At 47.3% G+C, this 14,089-nt stretch overlaps 1 protein-coding gene across 7 annotated transcripts in view; it reads left to right on the forward strand.

The window, feature by feature from the left end:
- The first annotated feature begins 1,361 nt into the window (after nucleotides 1–1,361).
- XPO6 (exportin 6) overlaps nucleotides 1,362–14,089 on the forward strand; it is a 102,474-nt gene continuing 89,746 nt past the window's right edge. The window contains exon 1 of one of the 7 annotated variants that reach the window (XM_047087410.1): nucleotides 1,362–1,848. In XM_047087410.1, coding sequence (XP_046943366.1) covers nucleotides 1,846–1,848 — 3 coding nt within the window. In that variant the 5' untranslated portion in view covers nucleotides 1,362–1,845. Of the gene's footprint in view, nucleotides 1,849–9,200; nucleotides 9,475–14,089 lie in introns of those variants that run through there. The other 6 variants (XM_047087408.1, XM_047087407.1, XM_047087409.1 and 3 more) reach the window with 6 other exon arrangements.

Raw genomic sequence — 14,089 nt, forward strand, 5'->3', positions numbered from 1 at the left:
TTCTTTCTTTCTTTCTTTCTTTCTTTCTTTCTTTCTTTCTTTCTTTCTTTCTTTTCCTTCCTTCCTTCCTTCCTTCCTTTTTCTTTCCTCCTCTCTCTTTCTTTCCCGAGGGAGAGTGAGTGAGCAGGGAAAGGGCAGAAAGAGGGACAGAGGATCCGAAGCAGGCTCTGTGCTGACAGCAAAGAGCCTGATGTGGGGCTCGAACCCACAAACGGTGAGATCATGACCTGAGCTGAAGTCAGAGGCTTAACTGAGCCACCCAGGCGCCTCTCCTCCTGTTTCCTAAAATCAGCACTTTCACAAGGAAAGCGCATTGGAGGATAGGAACAGGAACTCATCGCATTCTATGCCCTCTCAGAACCTCTGCAGTTGCTAACTTCAGCTTAAAAAAATTTTTTTTTCTCTAAATTTCGTTTTTAAGTCATCTCTACACCCCACATGGGGCTTGAACTCACAACCCAAGATCAAGAGTAGCATCTCTACCAACTTAGCAGGCTTAAAGGTTTTATTTTATTTTTTTAAAGTCATCTCCACACTCCGTGAGGCTCAAAGTCGTAACCCCAAGATCAAGAGCCCTCCAGCATGCTCCCACTGACTGAGCCAGCCAGACCCCCTACTGCTCCTTCAGCTTTGATCACGCCTTCCACTATTATCCGACTTTATTCTTCAGGTGTCAGTCTGCATTTTCATCCCCTCCCTTCCTTGCTATCTCGGCCAGCTGCGTATTTGTTGGGTTCCTAACATTCACAGCACTCCTTTCTTGCAGTTAGTTTGTTCGTTTGCCCTTTCCTTGTTTCTCTGCCTCCGCCAGCGCCGGGACGACAGCAGCCGTGCTGACTGCACTAGTCCTAGCGCCTGGGTCCTTAGCAGGGCTGGCTAACGTGTGCGTGGACTAAAGGACTGTAAGCTCCACGGAGGGCAGAGGCGGCAGGCTCCCGGCCGGGGAGCCTGGCGCGAAGACGCTCCCTAAAGCTCTGCGGAATGAATGGGCCAACGAAGCGAAAGGGAAACCGCCCCTTTACTAAGATGGCAGGCTCGGGCCCTTTACCAACATGGCCGGCGGCCCGCGTGGATGGGCGGCGAGCGCCGGGCGGGGCCGGGCGGGGGCGGGGCCAGGCGGGAGCCGTCAGGTGCGGCCCCGCCCCGCGCCCCCCCACCCTCTCCCCGCTCGATTCCGGATTGGTCCGGTTCCAGCGCCGCAGCCCGGCGGCCGCGCCGTGGGGCCGCGCCGGGCGCTCGCCACTTCCGGCGCGTTGGGGCTGTTGGTCGGGGGCGGCCGCGCGGCGCGAGCGGGCGGCTCCGGGGCGGGCGCGCGCGCAGGGATGCTCCGGGGGGCGGCGGCGGCGGCGGCCGTGTGGGCTGAGGCGGCGAGGACAGCGCGGGCCCCCGGGCCTCTACCCTGAGCCGGCCGCCGGGGCTGCGCCGCCGAGGCCCCTTCAGCCTCCTCCCCTTCAGCCTCGGGGCCCGGCCCGCAGCCGCTTCTGAACGCGGAGGCCGGGAGCCCCTGCCTGGGCCCGGAGCCTCCCCTCGGGGGTCGGGCCCGGGCGGGGGGCCCCGAGCCGCTGCCCTCCTCGCCGGCCTCCGAGCCCCATTTCCTGCTTTTTCAGTTTCCTTGGGGAGGGGCGGGTGGGTCTAGATGAATTTGTTCCGGGGGTCCCCGGCGAGGCGGGCCGGGGGGCCGAGCTCTTTTTAGAGGGTCCCCGCGGGGCCCGGGTGGGGCAGCGGTTGTCTTTGCATGGGCGGGGGACTTCCCGAACCTGCCGGGACCATGACCTGAACTGTGCGAGCGGGACGTGTCCGAAGCTCGAGAGCCAGCTCACCTGAGCCGCCCCTCCCCCGGCCAGCATGGTAAGTGGGGTCCGAGCCCCTTCCCGCCCCGGTGCCCGGCCCGAGGGGTGGGAGCGGGCCCCGGGACTGCTGAGCCATCGCTTCTCCTCGGGGCGGGGAGAGGCGCGTGCCGAGCCCAGCAGTGACACATGCGTGCAGGCTTTGCAGCCCCGGCTCGGCGCTCCCCTCCCCCCCCCCCCCCCCGGGATGTCTCAGGACTGGGAGGGACCTGGAAACGCAGCCGGCACTCCCCTTGCATCTGGCGTTTGCCTCTCTCACAATGTGGCATGTTTGACGGGGGCTCTCCTGTATTTATTGAGGGCTTACTATGTGCTGAGCGACTGACCTGTGTTATTTAAGGAGCACACCAGCTCTCTCCTGAAGTGGGGAGACTGAGGCACAGAGCAACTAATAACCCAGCTCAAGGTCACTCTTACGTGACCGTGGCGCGATTTGAACCTAGGCACTTTGACTTCAGAGCTTGTGTTAGGTAGAACACACAGAGCTGGACTTGGGGGCTTGCTGTAGGCTTATAAACGAGGAAACGGGTTGCGATTTGCAGAGGTCACTGATCTGGATAACAGCAAAGTCGGGAACAGGGGTGCTCTTTTGACACCCAGTCTGCTGTTCTTTCTGCTTCGTGCTCTGGCCTTTTCCCTGGTAGTGCTTGGAAAACTATTCATCCTTCCACATCCAGCTCAGAAGCCACCTCTTCTGAAGATAACTTGCCACGTTTTTCAGACCCATAGACACTCTCAGTATTCCCTTAGATTTATGTACTCCTGTCTATTAAGCCTTTTGTCTTTTTTGTTGTAATTGTTTCTGAGCCTTATCTCTCTATGGAAGTAGATTCAGTTCTCTCAAAGATGAAATTGAACCTTTATCTGCCCCAACTCCTGGTACATAGTAAGCCCTTGGGGGAGCGGTTGACTGCTCAGCCTGTGTCTGTGCGCTTCCAGAGAAGGAAGTGGTCTTCGGGCTGCCCAGTTTACCCCTGTTGGGGATTTCGTGGAGAAAGGGACACAGTGACATCTGTGATCTAGACGTTCAGGCCAATGGGATTTTTAAAACACTCAAGGAGCCTGTGGGTGTTGTGTTGGGTTCTGGGCATAGAGGGACAACCTCAGGCATAGGCCTTGTCTTCGTGGGGCTTAGGCCATTAATGGTGAGCAGCACTGTGTAGTAGGTCCTATGTGTAATGGAGTGGCAGATCAGTTAAGCTCTCTGAGTCCCAATTTCATCTGTAAAATGTGGAGCTAGGAACGCCCTAATGAATAATCCAAAGGTATGAGATAAGACATTTAGTGAGTGATGAAAATAATACTCAGTATTTCTTCCTTCATTTGTTCTTTCAAATTAATTTTCTTGTTTTTCTTTTTTCGATTGTAAAATACACAGAACATAAAATGTACCATTTTAATGATTTAAAAAAAATTTTTTTTTTTTTTAACATTTATTTATTTTGGAGAGAGAGACAGCCCGGCAGAGCAGGGGAGGGGCAGAGAGAGAGAGGGAGACACAGAATTGGAAGCAGGTTCCAGGCTCCGAGCTGACAGCACAGAGCCTGATGCGGGGCTTGAACCCACAAACTATGAGATGGTGACCTGAGCCAAAGTCGGACGCTCAACTGACTGAGTCACCCAGGCGCTCCCCATTTTAATGATTTTTAAGCGTACAGGTCAGCAGCATTAAGCGCACTTGACCCTTGAGCAACATGGGGGTCATGGGCACTGACCTCCATGCAGTGGAGAATCGTGTATAACTTTGGACTCCCCCGAAACTTTACTATTAGTTTCCCCGGAAGCCTTACTGATAACATTAACAGTTGATGAACGTTTATTTTGTATGTCATGTGTATTATATACTGTATTTTTTTTTTAACAATTATTTATTATTGAGAGAGAGAGAGATAGAGCATGAGCAGGGGAGGGGCAGAGAGAGGAGGAGACACAGAATCCGAAGGAGGCTCCAGGCTCTGAGCGGTCAGCACAGAGCCCGACACGGGGGTCGAACTCACAAACTCGAACTCACAAACCGGGAGACCATGACCTGAGGCGAAGTCGGACGCTTAACCGACTGAGCTACCCAGGTGCCCCTATATACTGTATTCTTAACAAGAAAGTAAGCTAGAGAAAAAAGTGAATAAGAAAATCATAAAGAAGAGGAAATACATTCAAAACCACGTTGTTCAAGGGTCACTGTACATTCACATGGTTGTGCTTTCATCCCCAGAACTTTTTTCATCTCGCAAAACTGAAACTGCATCCATTAGGCAATAACTTCATTCCTTTCTCCCCCATCCCCTGGCGACCACTATTCTATTTTCTCTCTCTGTGAATTTGACTCTGTATCTCATGTAAGTGGAACCATACAGTATTGGGTCTTTTCGTGACTGCTTATTTCACTGAGTATAATGTCCTGGAGGTTCAGCCATGTTGTGGCATGTGTCAGAAATTCCTTCATTTTAACACTGAGTAATATTCTGTTGTGGGTGTAAACTCACATAAAACTCCTATAAGCTCATATTTTGTGCGTCCAGTCATCTGTTGATGGACACCTGGGTTAACTTGCACCTTTTGACTTGTGAGTAATGCTGCCGTGCATAGGGGTGTCCAAATCTTTCAGTGGATTTTAAGTCCCCACTATACGGCAGGCTCTAGGGAATGTCAGATGAAAAAGCAGATAAGCTCCTCCCCTCGGGGAGTTTGCAAAGAATGTTGCTTTAGGACCCCGGGCAGAATTTTATTGGTTATTGACTAAGCTAGCCCAGCACCCTTGCATTCAGATTTCATTAATAGGCAGGCAGAGCATCCTGAAAATGGCCACCTGGGAGCAATTATTGTAAAGTAGTTGACTTCATGTTTACCTTGTATGTCTTTTTCTGGGGGGGGGGGTAAGTTTCAAGTGAAGGTTTTTGTAACCTAGACCTCACATACTTAAGCACCCAGGGGGTGGCCACAGTGGATGTGATGAGAAAAGGATCTTTTTTTTAAATTAAAAAAAAAATTTTTTTAAACGACTTTATTTTGAGAGAGAGTGTGCAAGTGGGGAGGGGCAGAGGGAGGGAGGGGAGGGAGAGGGAGAGGGAGAGAGAGAGAGAGAGAGAGAGAGAGAGAGAGAGAGAAAATCCCAAGCAGGCTCTGTGCCTTCACAGAGCCCAACTTGGGGCTTGAACTCATGAACCACGAGATCATGACCTGAGCCAAAATCAAGAGTCAGAGGCTTAACCAATTGAGCCACCCAGGTGCCCTGAGACTAGGACCTTCTAATCACAACATTTTTTCAGTTCTGACACCAGGGTTTCATATCCTATAGGTATCCCAGGGTCGGGTGTGGACGGGGCAGGCCTTGTCCTCAGAATGCAAGGAAGTTGTTGCCAGGTGTGTATTTTACAGGAGGAGGAGCTTTTCCCTGCGATCACAGCTCTTTCTTTATTCCGGGAACTTTTTCCTCTTAACATTTTTACTTTTAACTAAGGGCATTAGTTGACACGTTTGAGCCTTTTTAATGTCTTCTTTGTAAAACTTCAATTCTGATGAGATGAAAATGGTGTAATAGGAGAAAACCACCATTTGTTGTGTGTCTGCTATAAGCTAGCTGTTTCTCATTTGTTCATTTTTCTTGTCAGTCATTCAGTATCTGTATCTGGTCTGGTTTACTGGACCAGCCCTGCGAGGTCACATTGTTACGAGGGGGGGAAATGACACCTGATGGAGGTACCTGGGTGGAGCTGGCATTTGGACCAAGGTGCTCTACTCCAGAGCCTGTGCTTTTGGTAGTTCAGATCTTTCTCGATTTCCAGTGGGGTTGTGTCCTGATAAACTCAACGTAAGTCGAATATATTGTAAGTCAAAATGCATTTACTATCGAACATCATAGCTTAGCCTAGCCTACCTTAAACATGTTCAGAATACGTAAGTTAGCCTACAGTTGCACAGAATCACCTAACACAAAGCCTGTCTTACAACAGAGTGTTGAATATCTCATGTCATTTACTGAATATGGTACTGAAAAGAGTAGAATGGTTGTGGGTGTAGCAGTTGTTGACCCCGCTGATCGTGTGGCTGACTGGGAGCAGTGGCTGACTGCCACCGCCCAGCATTAGGAGAGAATTTCGTACTGCGTGTCACTAGCCTGGGAAAAGACCCAAAGTCAGAATTTGAAGTATGGTTTCTACTGACTGCGCATCGCTTTTGCGTCCTCCTGAAGTCGGACCATTGTAAGTCGGGGACTGTCTGCGCCTTGTGCTGCTCCACGTGGAAGATCATGGAACAGGATGGGGGATGTCATTCGACTACATTTTGTTGGGTCCTGAGGTAGACAGTGATGGGGGCCGGGAAGTATGGATATTTCCTTTAAACCCTCCCTGTAGGAGGTATCTTGACCTGCAAATTTAGAGCCAGTTAAAAAACAAGATTCGTAGTTGCAGTACAGAATCACTAGAACAGCTATACTGTAACTACAGTTGATTAATTCATTGGCGTGTTGTTGTTGAATTTCGGCGAGTTCTGCAGTGATGTAATATCTTGAGGTTCCCACTCCTCTGAAAAGTGGTTACTTCATATTGAATGAGCTGTTGGTTATTGTGGAAGTTTTGTGCAAAATCAAGTTCTTGCTTAAGTTAGTGTTTTTCTAGTTGCTTAGAAAAGTGCTTTGGTTACAAAGACTTCTTATGTTTTTGAATGTTGCCTTCTGTGAGTGGTCCCGAAAATGGAGGCAAAATCACACCTTCCGTTTGGCCACTCAAATGGTGTGTCATCCCCTTGTTCGTTAATGGTGTCACGTGGCGCACCGAGCCCTGGGAGGTATGAAGAGCCATGACGGTGCGGAGAGTTGCCAGGGAAAGGTTCAGAAGTACTCAGGCTCTGTCGTCCGCAACGCAGCTAGAGCTGGGCTGGGAAGCAGGTTAACTAGCCAAGAAATGACATTGCTCAAATGATGGAATTACTTTACTGGGAAAAACACAAACTCTGTAATGCATAGAGAAGTAATTCTCTACGGTGAGCGAGAGCTTTTTAGTGCCTCAGTTCATTCATAAAATAATTTATTGATTTCCTATGTCAAGCGTACAATCCCAGGTACTGTGGATATAAGAATATAATAGTTAATACTTATGGGGCTTAGCATACACCACATATTTTACATATGTTCACTCATTTACTTCTCTAAGCAATGCCAGGAGGTAGAGGCTATTTTTATTTCTCATTTTATGGATTAGAACATTCAAAGCCCTGAGAGGTTAGGCACCTTCTCAGGGTCACATTGTGACTGAGTGGTGGAACCGGGATTCAAAGCCAGGCAGCCTGGCTCCAGAGTCAGAGCGGAGTCAGAGCTCATAACTGTTACACTTTGACCCCAAGAGGGTTAGTATTGCCCTGTCCTCTAGGAGCCAGTTTAACGAGGCAGATGGGACTGTCTCCTGGTGATTACAAGAGACTGTGATAAGGGTGATAGTAGAAGAATGCATTGGTGCAAAAAGGCAGCATATCTGAGGGAGACTCACTGAGGAGAGGGGCCAGGGAGGGTTTCCCAGGAAGCGTATTGGAATCTTGAAGGGTTAGGAAAAGTTGTCTGCAGATAGTTACAAAGATCAGATAGGTATCCCTAAAGATAACCAAAAACAGGTGTCAAGGGAAAGTGAAGGAAGGAATTAAGGTAACATTTGTTGAGTGCCTACGACTTTGTAGGGCTTTAGGTACTTGTAGGACACAAACGTGTTATTTCTTCTCATTGTAAATACCTTTACCTCTGCTGCCCAGGCCAGCTTCTGCCCCGTTTCTCTGTTCCCCTTTGCAATAGAACTCTGGGGAAGAGTGCTCTCTAATTCCTCACCATCCATTCTGTCTGCCTCGCACATCAAGGTGCATCAAGGTTCCTCTGTCCACTGGTGCTACAGCTGAGATGATTAGTTCCCAAGCCCTCTCCAGGGCTCCCACGCCTTCACATCCTGCTTGCTTGCTTTTTGTGGCATTTACCTTAAAATTTTTTTAAATTTTTTTTTTTTTGAGAGAGAGTATGCACGCAGGGGAGGCCCAGAGAGAGAGAGAGAGAGAGAGAGAGAGAGAGAGAGAGAGAAAGGAGGGAGGGAGGGAGAGAGAGAGAGAGAGAGAGAGAGAATATATATCCCAAGCAGGCTTTGCTCCATCTCATGAACTGTGAAATCATGACTTGAGCCAAAATCAAGTCAGACACCCAACCGACTGAGCCACCCAGGCGCCCCCCCCCCCACCTTTGAAGTGAGCTTTATGCTCAACGTGGGGCTTGAACTCATGACACTGAGATCAAGAGTCGAGTGCTCTAGGGACTGAACCAGCAAGGCCCTGTGTAACATTGACCATTTTGAAACATTTTATATACTTGATGTTATTTATGAGGTCTATTTCTTGTTATCTCCTTCTGCTAAAATGTTAACTCTGTAGAGCTGGGGATCTTCACTTTGTTCACTGATGAATGGCAAGAATCTGGAACAATTTCTGGCAGAGTAGACAGTTACATTGTAGGAATGCTGTGGATGTGTCCCGTGTTCAAAGGGCCTTTAGAGAGCTGGAGTAAGCTAGGTTCCCTGTGCCCAATAGAACTTGCCGAGAGAGGATATTTCAGAAGAGAAGGGTGTAACTAATGTTCAAACCATTGAATAGACTGGTTTGGCCATGGTGGTTTGTGTTATGTAATAGTTGGAGAGAAAGCCATAAAGGTGGTTTACGACCAGGTTATGGAGGGCCTTCCGTAGGGAGTTTGGCTTTGTTGGCTGGTTTTTCCTTAAAGGAAAACCATCTGCTGTGTACAGGTTAGATTGGTGTGGGAAACCAGACATGACACCTTGCCTGTATGGCTGTGCCAAAGGTCGGTTTTTAGGTGTGGAATTAGAGTGAGGAAGACTTGAGCGAGAGAGTTGTCATTTTTTAAAAAGTGGATTCCAGAGTTAAGGGATAAAGAAAAGGGAAAAAAACTCAAGTTGACTTTGGGAAACTGGTGTTTGGGAATAGTGGAGGTTTTAATTAATCGGTGATTTGGATTTGGTGGAATGGAGGAAGTGATAGGTAAAGAAACGGACAGGAAGATGACAGGAGAGAGGCCCCATGCAGATAAAATAAGGGGTTTGCTCTGGAAGGAGGTGGGCATTTGCTACGTTGAGATGCAGGTGATTGGCATCGGGCAGGACAAAGGTCTTGACGATTGACGAAGCGGGACTTAAGTGGGAAACCTGAGTCATCTTTAACTTCCTCTTTACCTTATGCCTCTAGACTTGGGGATGCTCTGCTGACCTGTGTTCTGACCCCCGCCCTTCCCTCCATTCCTTCCACTTTGGTCAGGGTTGTCTCTTGCTTTCAGTCTTGGTGTCTTGACAGCTTCCAGGTTCTCCCTCTGCCAGTCCGTCTTTTGTATTCCTGCCAGAGCCACCTCTTGGAGCTCAGATGGAAGCGTGCCATTCGACCCCAAATCATTCAGAGCAGAGACCCAAGCTTTCCACAGAGTGGCGGGAAGCACTTGGGCCCTGGATTTTCACAATTTCACTTTTAGTCCTCTCAGTACGGATGAAGATGATGTATTAAATGCTTACAGTGATGTATTTGGAATATCTTTTAAAGACTTGCCAAATTATACATGTTCCCTAGCCACAGCAAACCACCTGTGATTCCCAGAACAGTGAGTACTCTTCATACTTCTGTCTTTGCTCAGTGCTGTTCCCTCTGCTCTAATGTCCTTTTCTTCATTTTTGCAGGTGACACCTTCCCCACCATTTCAAGGTCACCATAAACACCTTTCTAAGGCTTTTCAGCTAGTAGTTTAGCATTTATCATCTTTGAATACAGTTATGTTTTTTTCTTTTGACTTTTATTATTTTGATATATTGTTTTTTATTATATAGGAATTACAGGACTACATGCTTCTAGTGTCAATTCAGAAGCGTGAGGAGCACAGTGTGAGATCTTCAACTCGTTTTCTTTTAGTCCCACTCCAAGTCTGCGGGTGGGGAGGATTAGATCTTTGTCTTTAAGAGTCTGTGTCAGGGTGAGTCTTAGGCCTCTTTGCTTTTCCAGCCTCTTTGCATTTCCAGCATCTGTAAGCATTCTGTAGATACTGAGGCAGTCAAAAGAGTCAGGTGTTAAAAGAAAAATTCAAGAAGGTCAAGGAGGCCCTAGACTGTAGTAAATGACAGTGGCAGTTTTTGGAGAGTGTGGTAAGATTGTAATAGAGTATGAATGTAGTAGGCACCCTGTTTTTCCAAAACCTACACGCTCACAAACAGGCGCCCTGTTTTTCCAAAGCCAGCACGCTCGCATGACAGCATTTTCCCCCTAGACGCGTAGAGGTGGGGAACAGCAGGCCGGGGAAGTTGTTAGAAATGCTGTGTAGATGGTGTGCTTAGGGGGGAGGCTCCAGCCACCAATTGCTGCTGGAAGAACTGTTGGGGCGCAGTGGGGATGGGGTGTGGTGAGGGAGGGGTTGTGGATACTGAGGAAACTCACGGCGCAGAGGGAAGTGAGGGAGGTGGCAGGAGGCTGATGGGAAAGGAAGGAAGCTGGGGGTCAGAGGGAGCAGAAGGTCTGTGTGTGTTTCATAATTACACTCAGCAGCAGCCATTGTCGATGGGCCCTCACGTACACTGCATACGGTACCTCCTTTAATTTAATGACAGCGCTGCAAGGTGGGTCTTCTCTGTTCTCATCGCACAGTTGGGAAGATGAGGACACTGAGGGTCAGGGAGGATAATGTAAGTACCTCGTCCAAAATTACACAGCAGGTTGATAGAAATGCGATTCAGACCCAAGGTTCTAACTCCACAGCCCGTGTTTTTTTTTGTTTTTGTTTTTTGACATCACTAGGTTGTTTCTTCTTCCCCTTCCTCCTCCTCCTCCTCCTCCCTCCTTACCCCTCCTCCTCCTCCCCTCCCCCCTCCCCTCCTCCCCCCTCCCCTCCCCCCCCTCCTCCCCCTCCCCCTCCCTTCCTCCTCCTCCTCCTCCTCCTCTTCCTCCTTCGCTAGGTTTCTTCTTAAGCCAGTGCACATCTACAGAGATGTATTTACTTGAAATGTAGTCCAGCTGGGTGTATTGTCCCAGGAAAAACAGTGCATCTAGTCATCTAACCTTAAAACTTGTAAAGTAATAGGGCAAGATGGTCAAAACTTTGCTCATAACTGAGGAGAAACTAGGTATCTGCATGTCCTCTCCTGTGATAGACAAGAGAAAGCATGACTCTTGAGGGCACAGTGGTAGCTGGATCCCATCACAGCACATCAGCAGAAAGGACAGTGGCTTGATTTCTTTATGCAGGTCAGTTGACCTAAGTCCGTTAGGTTTAGCATATGTGGGAGCTCATTTACATTAGAGTAGCCTGCTGCTGTTTTACATAAGGGTTATCATGAAAAAGATCTCTGGTCTCAGACTCCCTGAAAAGGTAAAGGTATTTTATTAGCTAAATGCAGCTGGGGAAACAAAAAATCACTGGTTTCTAAATTGGTTAGTAATTAAGTAGACCTGGGAAGATAGTTCCATCTCTCTATTTAAAAAAGAGTGACCAGGGGCGCCTGGGTGGCTTGGTCGGTTAAGCGTCCAACTTCGGCTCAGGTCATGATCTCACGTTCCGTGAGTTCGCCCTGCGTGGGGCTCTGTGCTGACCGCTCAGAGCCTGGAGCCTGTTTCAGATTCTGTGTCTCCCTCTCTCTCTGCCCCTCCCCTGTTCATGCTCTGTCTCTCTCTGTCTCAAAAATAAATAAACGTTAAAAAAAAAAAATTAAAAAAAGTAACAACTGGATAGTTTTTTATAAGAATGACATGTGCTTTTTAAAAATCAGGCGTTACAGGTGCAAAGAATATGGTAAAAGAAATCACCCCTAATCCTACTACCCTAAAGTATAATTAGCATCATATAAATATCTGTATGTCTTTGTAGATGTGTGTTATCTGGATAGGCGAGATGGAATGCTAAAGTTCTTTCATTTCAAAAGTGATCATGCTGATTTGGGGGATCATTTTTTTATTTTTTTTATTTTTTAACGTTTATTTTTGAGAGAGAGAAGAGACAGAACGTGAGCAGGGGAGGGGCAGAGAGAGGGGGAGACACAGAATCCGAAGCAGGCTCCAGGCTCTGAGCTGTCAGCACAGAGCCCGATGTGGGGCTCGAACTCATGAACTGCGAGATCATGACCTGAGCTGAAGTCGGATGCTTAACCGACTGAGCCCCACAGGCACCCCCGAGGAATCATGTTACTTTTAAAATAAAAGAAAAATCAATTAACTGTTGCATTTTTGTTTTTTAAAGCTTTACTTTCTGGAGTAATTAAATACAGAAAGTTGCAAAAGGAGGACCACAAGTTCCCAGTGGTGACATCTTCCATAGCTGTGTGCAATAGCAAAACCAGGAAGTTGACGTTGGTGCCTGTCAGTTACCGACTGGACTGGAGACCTTACTTAGTTTTCACCTGTTTTTAACCTGCACTCACTTGTGTGTATGGTTCCGTGCAGCTTGGTCCATGTACTGATGGATGTAACTGCACCACAGTCAAGGTCCAGAGCTGCCCCAGCACCACAGAACTCCTCAAGCCTAGTACTCTCTGTGTCCTGCCCCCACCCCCCAGCATCCACTCATCTCTCTCTCCCTCTAGCTTTGTCAGTTTGAGGACAGTGTAGGAGTGTAATCCGTGTGTGACCTTAAGAGATTGACTGTTTTCATAAGCATGGCGCCCTTGAGAGGTCACTTGTATTTCATAGCACATAAAGAAAGCAATGAAACTGAACAAGGACTTGTCAGATTTCAAGTAAATCTTTGCTTCAGTAATTATTAGCTTTTGATAAATCTGTGGAGGTTAAGAGAAAAGATTATGAAAGACTTCAACAAGATGGAGTCATTTTTATTTTATCTACTAATTTTATTTTATTTTTAAATAAGCTACAGCCCAATGTGGGGCTTGAACTCAACAACCCCAAGATTAAGAGTCCCATGCTTCATTGACTGAGCCAGCCAGGCACCCCAAGAAGATGGCATCAATTTTTTTTAACGTTTATTTGTTTAGAAAGAGCGAGAAAGAGTGTGAGCAGGGGAAGGGGCAGAGAGAGGGAGAGAATCTCAAGTAGGCTCTCTGTGCTGTCAGTGCAGAGCCCAGTGAGGGGTTCAATCTCACAAATCGTGAGATCATGACCTGAGTGGAAATCAAGAGTCAGATGCTTAATTGAGCCACCCAGGTGCCCCCATTTTTTTAATGTTTATTTTGAGAGAGTGTGCACACTCACGCATGAGCAGGGGAGGGGCAGATAGAGGGTAAGAGAGAATCCATCCCAAGTAGGCTTCATGCTTGGCACAGAGCCAGACATGGGGCTTGATCCCACGACTGAAAGATCATGACCTGAGCCAGTATCAAAGTTGGACGCTTAACCGACTGAGCCACCTAGGCACCCCAAGATGGCATCATTTTTAATAAATATATTCCATGTTTCAGTTCTAGGCAGTATCAGTGACCTTAATAATTGGAAAAATAAGAACATTTGCACTTCTTCTATTTTCCCCTTCTCATTGTTGATTGTTGTTTTACGTTACTTTAGAGCATTTATAATTTGTTCCGTAACCATAATTTCCTCAGTATTTAGTTTTAGTTTTAGATTTTAAGGATTAATTGTTCTCCACTGGTTCTTTGAACTGTGGTCTTTTCATACCTGAAGTCTTTTTTCTTTTTAAGTTTATTTAACAAATAATAGAGAAAGAGAGAGAGAGAGAGAGAGAGAGAGAGAGAGAGAGAAAGAAAGAGCCGGTGGGGGGAGGGACAGAGAGAGAGGGGACAGAAGATCTGAATGCAGCAGGCTTTGTGCTGAAAGCAGTGAGCCCGATGTGGGGCTCGAACTCATGAACCGTTAAGATCATGACCTGAGCCAAAGTCAGACACTTAACCAACTGGGTCACCCAGGTGCCCCTCCATATCTCCTATCTTTAATTCATCTTCCTGTTGGCTAGATTTGATTGTCAGTTTTTAAAAAGGGTGACTTATTTGGTGAAATAATGCTTGCTTTTATACTTGAAGGATATCTTGGCTAGGTATAAAATTCTTGGTTTGCACTCTTTCCTTCAGATTCTTAGATATTCTGGGATTGAGTGTTTTGTTGATCCTTTTAATCTGTTCAGCATTGATTAGCTGATAATTTCTTTTCATAGAGTTTTTGGTTGCTATATTCCCTAAATTATTTCATGTTTGAAAATGCCTGCCTGTTGTTCTTATCCATAAATACTCATGGGTCATACGTTCTTTTCTGAAGAATTTTGTTGATACTCA

The sequence above is a fragment of the Lynx rufus genome, unplaced genomic scaffold (genome assembly GCF_022079265.1).
Source record: "Lynx rufus isolate CCGP_SWC_20201006 ecotype Redwood Valley unplaced genomic scaffold, mLynRuf1.p SCAF_23, whole genome shotgun sequence".
Taxonomy (NCBI): domain Eukaryota; kingdom Metazoa; phylum Chordata; class Mammalia; order Carnivora; family Felidae; genus Lynx; species Lynx rufus.